General features: G+C 49.6%; 1 protein-coding gene across 2 annotated transcripts; it reads left to right on the top strand.

Moving 5' to 3' along the window:
* Positions 1–1,804: 1,804 nt before the first annotated feature.
* LOC309400865 (ribonuclease P protein subunit p20-like) lies at positions 1,805–2,688 on the top strand. Of its 2 annotated transcripts, none has more exons than XM_081969581.1 (2): positions 1,805–1,895; positions 2,171–2,688. In XM_081969581.1, the coding sequence occupies exon 2, from the start codon at positions 2,177–2,179 to the stop codon at positions 2,561–2,563; it is 387 nt and encodes a 128-aa protein (XP_081825707.1). In that variant the 5' UTR covers positions 1,805–1,895; positions 2,171–2,176; the 3' UTR covers positions 2,564–2,688. The 2 variants fall into 2 exon arrangements, with proteins under 2 accessions (XP_081825707.1, XP_081825708.1); XM_081969582.1 differs by having other exon boundaries at positions 1,872–1,997.
* The last annotated feature ends 4,314 nt before the right edge of the window (positions 2,689–7,002 follow it).

The raw sequence follows: 7,002 nt of genomic DNA, 5'->3' as shown, positions 1-7,002 counted from the left end.
GTGAGTGTGCGCTTTCGGGGTTAGCCATAGGGTCTCCTGCTTGTGCAGGGGGTTGGACTAGAAGACCTCCAAGGTCCCTTCCAGCTCTGTTGTCCAGTTATTTGTGGGTCCATCCATTTGCAAGTGTGGCAGGCGGGGGTCCGGTCACTTTCTCAGGGGCGACCCGTTTCTCGCCCGATTGTCAGGGCAAAACCCTGAACTTAACTTTATTCAATTTCTAGCCCTTCAATTTGAAGCCCTTTCGCAGGGGCTGTGCTGCTCTCTGTGGTCGCCATTGAAGGACAGAAACACGAGGACAAACGGTGGACAAACCAGAGTTCCTGCCGGCCGGGGGATTCTGGGAGATGAAGTCCACAAGCGGCCATGTTTGAAAACGTGGATCTAAAAAAATTCAGACGAGAATCGAAATGCGAGTGGGGACCCCGTTCAAAAGCCCAGAGCCCTCGACTCAGGGACCCATGCCAGGAGGGTTGGGACTACAGCACCCATCATTCCAGCTCAGGTATCTGTGTGGGCACTGCACTCCCTCGGGCCATTTCTTTGGCCATCCCACCTCGCAGGGTTGCTGTGAAGAGGAAAGAGGAGAAATCTGCCTCCCATTCAAACCCTTGGAAAGCATTTGGCACACAATGTGAAGAGGAAGGAGGGGAGTATCTCTCACCTTACAGCCACAATTGAGGGTCAGATTTCCATTGATAAGTGAGACAGTGGGAGCTCTGTTCCATTTTATGACGTTTCTTGCCACAGTCGTTAACTAGGTCTGGCTTCCCCGTTGACTTTGCTTGTCAGAAGGTTGTAAAAAGGGATCACGTGATCCCACCCCCCCACCCCCGGGACACTGCAACTGTCATAAGTACATGCCAGTTGCCCAGTGCATGGATTCAGATCATGTGAACACAGGGATAATAGTACTGCAGTGGTCATAAGAGTGAAAAACGGTCAGAAACGGTCATTGTAAGTCACTTTGTTCAGTGCTGTTTGTTCAGTCACTAAATGAAAGGTTGTAAGTCAAGGACTGCATCTATTATAAAATGAAATGAAATGAAATGAAATATAAAATGAAATAAAAAATGAAATAAAAAATGAAATGAAATGAAATAAAAAATGAAAAAAATGAAATGAAATGTAAAATAAAAAATGAAATGAAATAAAATAAATGAAATGAAATAAAATAAAATAAAATAATGAAATGAAGTGAAATAATGAAATAAAATAAAACAAATGAAATGAAAAAATGAAATAAAAAATAAAATAAATGAAACGAAATGAAATCAAAAATAAAATGAAAAATGAAATGAAATAAAATAAAATAAAATAAATGAAATGAAATGATGAAATAAAATAAAATAAAATGAAATAATGAAATGAAGTGAAATAATGAAATAAAATAAAACAAATGAAATGAAATGAAACAATGAAATGAAATAAAATTAAATATAAAATAAAATAACAAATGAAATGAAATAAAATAAATGAAATGAAATAATGAAATGAAATGAAATGAAATAATGAAATAAAATAAAATAAAATAAAATAAAATGGAATAATGAAATAATGAAATGAAATGAAATAATGAAATAAAATGAAATAAAATAAAATAAAATGGAATAATGAAATAATGAAATAATGAAATAATGAAATAATGAAATAATGAAATAATGAAATGAAATGAAAATAAATTGCTTCAGGAAGGGAGAAAGTTGCAGCTTCTAAAGCTTTTTACAGAAATTAAACCTTTCCAGCAAGATGGAGAAAAATCGCGTTTCCCTCGCCAGGGGGCGCCCCGGAGCCCTCCGCGCACGCGCACTCGCCTTCCACCCGGACTTCCGGCTCAGCACCGACCGGCGGACCACGTGCGCGTCTCCCTCCGGCGGCGGCGATCGCGGGGATCGGAGGTCGGTGGGAGCCTTCCTGCCCCACCCGCAGGAGGGACCCTCGGGGGCGGCAGGCGGGGGAAGGGGGGCTTTGCTTTGCAGCCTGGATGGGTGGCTCAACAGGTGGGCGCCCCAGACCGCCTCCTGCAAGCGCACGGGGGCCGGGGCGGTGGGCTTCTGCAGCGGGGGGGGGGGGTGAGCAGGGGGGCGCCCCCAGCCCACTTCGTGCAGGGGGAGGGGAGGGGAGGGGGGTCCCGAGCCAGGCGACCTTCCCTTCATCGGCGTCTCTCCCGCAGGGCCGCATGGCTGAGCCGGGGCCCCCGAGTGAGCCGGAGCACGCCCTGCGCCGCCGCCCGCCCCGCCGCCTGCCCCGCCGCCGCAGCGACATCTACGTGAACATGAAGACGGACTTCCGAGCGCAGCTGAGCCGCTGCCAGAAGCTGCTGGCGCCCGGCGGGGCCTGTGCCGAGCTCTGCATCCACGGGCTGGGCCTGGCCATCAACCGCGCCATCAACATCGCTCTGCAGCTGGAGGCCACGGGAGGCGGCGCCCTCCGCCTGGCCGCCAACACCTCCACCGTCCAGCTGGCCGACGCCGCCGAGCCCGAGGGCGACCGGGAGGAGCCGCTGGCCCGCGCCCGGCACAACTCCGCCATCCACATCCGCGTCCTGCGCGCAGCCCCCGAGTAGCCAGCGGAGGAGGAGGAGGAGGGCCTGGGGGCTCCTTGGAGGGGCCCCCAGAAGACTTGAGGGGAGGGGGCTCTCGTCTTTGTGTCCCCCCCCCAACCCTGGAATAAAAGCCCTGTGTACCCATGGAGGGGAGTCTTCGTAGGGCAGGGTTGAAATGAGGGGGGTCCCAAGTGCCGAGTTTGGTGGTTTTCTTGTAGGCGCTTTCATGACCCAACTAGGGGGTGTCATGGGGGGGGGAGGTGATGGTCACCCTGATGGTGATCCCTAGATGGGTCGTGAAAACGCCTGCCAGGAAAACCACCCAGCTCAGGGAGCAGGAAGGAGCCCAAGGTGGTGGTTGGCATCCTCCTCTTCCTCCTTTCTGAAAATCTCCTTCCTTTCCAACGCTGGTGAGGTTACCTCGATGGGTCATGAAATGTCCCCAAGAAAACAAGCTCAGGATCCCACAGCCCTCCACAATCCCCCCTCCCTCATAGCACTGATGATGGGTCTGCAAGAAAAACCACCCAACTCAGAGACCACCCAGGATCCTACCGTTCAACCGGAGCGTGTTTTAGATGGAGCCCCACTTCCAGATTCCATGCGTGGCGTTCAGGGGATTGGGGGTGTGGGGTCAACAATGGGGGGTAAGTCCGAGGGGGGCCTAAAATAATTCTGGGATGGAAGAGGGGTCCCTGCCCGTCCTTCCCTGAGGTTGCATGCCCCAGGAGGTGCCTGGGCAGGGGGGGCCTTGGTAGCTGCCCCCAAGCGGTGGGGTACCTGGACTGCTGCATTCCTCCCAGCCCAACTAAGGGGTGGCCTCAATCAGCAGCCCCAGAGCCGCTGGGGGGGGGGAGCCCTTGGCAGCCTGAGGGCCCAGCAGGTCGTTGGGGAGACGCACCCACCCAATTGACATTGTGGCTTCGAAATTACTCTCCGGAGGAACGCCTGCTTGGGTAGGGGTCCTTGCACCTTCAAGACCCCTGGCCTTTATTGGGGGAGGCAGTTAAAGGGAAAGGAGGGGTTGTGTCCCCTATAGAGAAGTTGGCTCCCCCTTTTCTCAACAGGAAAAGGGTCATCAGTCAGTCACCCTGGGGGAGGAGGTCTCTCCATTCGGTGAGAATTTAAGTCAGAGGGCTCCAATCTTGGCCACTTTTAACACTTGTTGACTTCAACTCCCAAAATCCCTCAGCAAGCAAACTTGGCTGCATTAAGACTTTAACTCCCAGAATTCCTCACTCAGCAAATGTGGCCACTTCAAAACCTGTGGACCTCAACTCCCAGACTCCCCCAGCCAGCAAGGCTTCACCAGAATTCAGCATGGATGGGGCAAGAACCTACATGCCTTGACTAATTTATCACATTGTTTGGTAGGGTAACTTTATCATAGATAGTGGGAATGCGGTGAACCTATCTTGATTTCAGTAAAGTGGGGGGGGGGAAGCTAGCTGGGGAATTCTGGGTGTTGAAGTCCACAAGTCTTCCAAAGTGGCCATGTTTGGTGGCTGAGGAATTCTGGGACTTGAAGTTCTCCAAGTCTTACAAGTCTAAATTCTAAATTGACCAAGGACTGATGGGGATTGGAGTCTGCCTTGTGTGCTTGAAGGTGCCTGGCTGTGGAGAGAGCCACTGGAGGGAATTCCCGCATTCTTCCTGGGGTGAGGGGGGGGGCGGGAGGGGTTGACCTCTGCTGTTGTGCAAGAGCGTTGTGTCATCCAGGTTGCGTGTGAGAAGACAGCCTTATCTCAGCTGGCCGGAAATAGCGTTTTTTCCACTGCCCGGCCTGAGGTGCCACTGCCGATAAGAGGCTGGTAGGGAGCCAGAAGCTGCCCTGGCATCTTGAGCCCTCCGGGAATTGCGCTGATGGGCAGAGGAGGGCTTTCCTTCCTGCGTGAGGGGCGCTTCCCCCCCCACCTCTGTCCAGGTGGGCACCCAGAGTGATCCACCACATCTGAAGGCTCCCAGATTTTGAAGCTTCTTCAGTCCTTTGCAAACAGAGGGATCGATTCAAGACCACGTGAAGTGTTAATGCCACTTTATAAGGCCTTGGTACGGCCACCCGTGGAATCCTGCAGCCACGTTTGGTCGCCATGGTGTAAAAAAGACGTGGAGACCCTGGAAAGACGGCAGAGAAGAGCAAGCAGGATGATTTAGGGGGCTGGAGGATAAAAATATATGAAGAATGGATGTAGGAGTGGGATATGTCTCATTTAATGGAAAGAAGGAGTAGAGGCCACATGACAGCAGGCTTCCAATATTTGAGGGTCTGCTCCAAAGAAGAGGGGGGTCAACCTGTTCTCCAAAGACCCCCGAGGGCAGGACAAGAAGCAACGGGTGGAAACTAACCAAGGAGAGAAGAAACCTGGAACTAAGGAGGCATTTCCTGACAGCGAGAACAATTAGCCTGTGGAACTGCTTGCCACCAGAAGATAAGATAGGATAACTTTTATTGTCATTGTTTACTGTGTCCACACTGGCACATATTAAAAATGAAATTCTGTTGCCTGCTCTCAAAGGAAATACATATTTACACAGGCACATTAATAACACACAGACAGACCCACCAAACTGGAGATTTTTAAGAAGAGACTGGACAGCCACTGGTCTGGAATGGCATAGGGTCTCCTGCCTGAATGGGGTTGGACTAGAGGACCTCCGAGAGCCCTTCCAACTCTTGATTCTGCCATTCAAACTTTAGCCTTCAGTTCTTCCATTCTAGCCAACCCTGCAGGATTGTTGTGAGATAAACTGGAAGGGAAGGTGGCAATGAAACGGCCCCGCCTGGGTCCCTCTGCCTTCCAGCTGCTTCCCGTGATGCCATGACTTGCTTAGAGACCGTCGCTTCTCCCTGCCCTGAGAAACAGCCCTTCGCCCTTTGCCATTCAAGAGCCCAGTTCCTCAAAATGCGAGTTTATGGGTAGTCCTCAACTAACGGCCACAACGGAGTCCAAAATTCCCATTGCTAAGCAAGACAGTGAAGTGAGTCGTGCTCCATTTTATGACCATTTTTTTTGGTACAGTTGTAAAGGGAATCCCTGAAGTTGCTAAGTGAATCACGAAGTCACTAAACAAATCTGGTTCCCCCATGGACTTTGCTTGTCAGAAGGTCATGACCCCGGGATGCTGCAACCGTCATATATAGGAGTCGGTTGCCAAGCTCTGAATTTTGAGCACGGGAAAGCTGCAAAGGTCGTAACTGTGAAAAATGGTCATAAGTCACCTTTATCGGTGTCGTTTGGTCACTAAATGAATGGTGGTGAGGGGAGGACTACCTTTGTACACCTGTATCTCTTCAGCCAATGAGTAATCTCTGCCCTGCCTATGGAATCAGAGTCAGGATAGAGCTGGAAGGTACCTCAGAGGTCATCTAGTCCAGCCCCCTGCTCAAGCAGATCCTATAGCATTTCAGGCAAGTGACTGTCCAGTCTCACTTTTTTTTCCCAAAATAGTTTTTATTAAACATCTTTACCTTTAAAAACAGAAAGAAAAACACAACAGCCACAAAAGAAAGGCAAAACAAGACAAGCGTAACAATATTAAAGCAGTTATTCAGCCTTCTGTATCGCCTTTCATCTTTAGCCTTTGTAGTTCTCCATTCTATCGATTGCCTTCCTATCGGTCTTAACTTTTCTAATAATGTAATAACAGTCGTATTAACACTTGTAATAACATTGATTGTTCATATCACCATTATATTTACATTGCAGTCAATACTTACAGTTTGATAGTAATCAGTAACTATGGTTAATTTTTATTCAATACTAGTTTAGAAAAAAAACCGCCAAGAAAGACTCCTATTTCCTGTTTTGGCTTCTGTTTTCTAGCCACTGATAAATTATATTCCATATTTTATAGAAATGCAAGGCTTCTCTTTCTTTTAATTCCATGGTCAAATGTCCAGTCTCTTCTTCAAAGCCTCCAGTGATGGTCAAGGACTGCCTGTTGTCTACCTGCACCTCTTAAGCCAACATCAATGGCCCCAAATGCCCCTCTGGGCCACCCTTGGCAAGGCTTGGCTGCTGTGCCATGGGGCTGCCTGGGGCCCCCCTATGTCCAGGCTTCGGCCCTTCCTTTCCTTAATCCCTTTGAATGGACTCTCCCTGGGGCTGTTTTTTTCAACCTTGGACATTTGAAAATGGGTGGACTTCAACTCCCAGAATCCCCCAGCCAGCCAGGGTCCGACCCCACCCCCCAAAAGCTTCAGATATTTCAAATATTTCAGAACTGCACAAGGCTTGGCTGGTCTCACCTTGGCCCTGTCTTCCCCCAATTCACCAGGTACATAAACAGAGCAAACACCACTCTCTTCTAGCACTGATCGTGTTGCTTAGTTGGGTCGCGAAATGTCTGCAAGAAAACAACCAAGTTTGCAAACTCCCCAACAAAGGTTCTGTCTGGTTTGATGAGAAGAAGGACCAGGGGAGACATGATAGCAGTCTTCCAATATCTCAGGGGTTGCC

Source organism: Natrix helvetica (assembly GCF_964273705.1).
Source record: "Natrix helvetica genome assembly, chromosome: W".
NCBI classification, from domain to species: domain Eukaryota; kingdom Metazoa; phylum Chordata; class Lepidosauria; order Squamata; family Natricidae; genus Natrix; species Natrix helvetica.
This window is presented reverse-complemented; position numbering and strand designations above follow the sequence as displayed.

Bases quoted from the DNA above. Each gene is read 5' to 3' on its own strand.
- LOC309400865 (XM_081969581.1), top strand. From the start codon at position 2,177: ATGGCTGAGCCGGGGCCCCCGAGTGAGCCGGAGCACGCCCTGCGCCGC.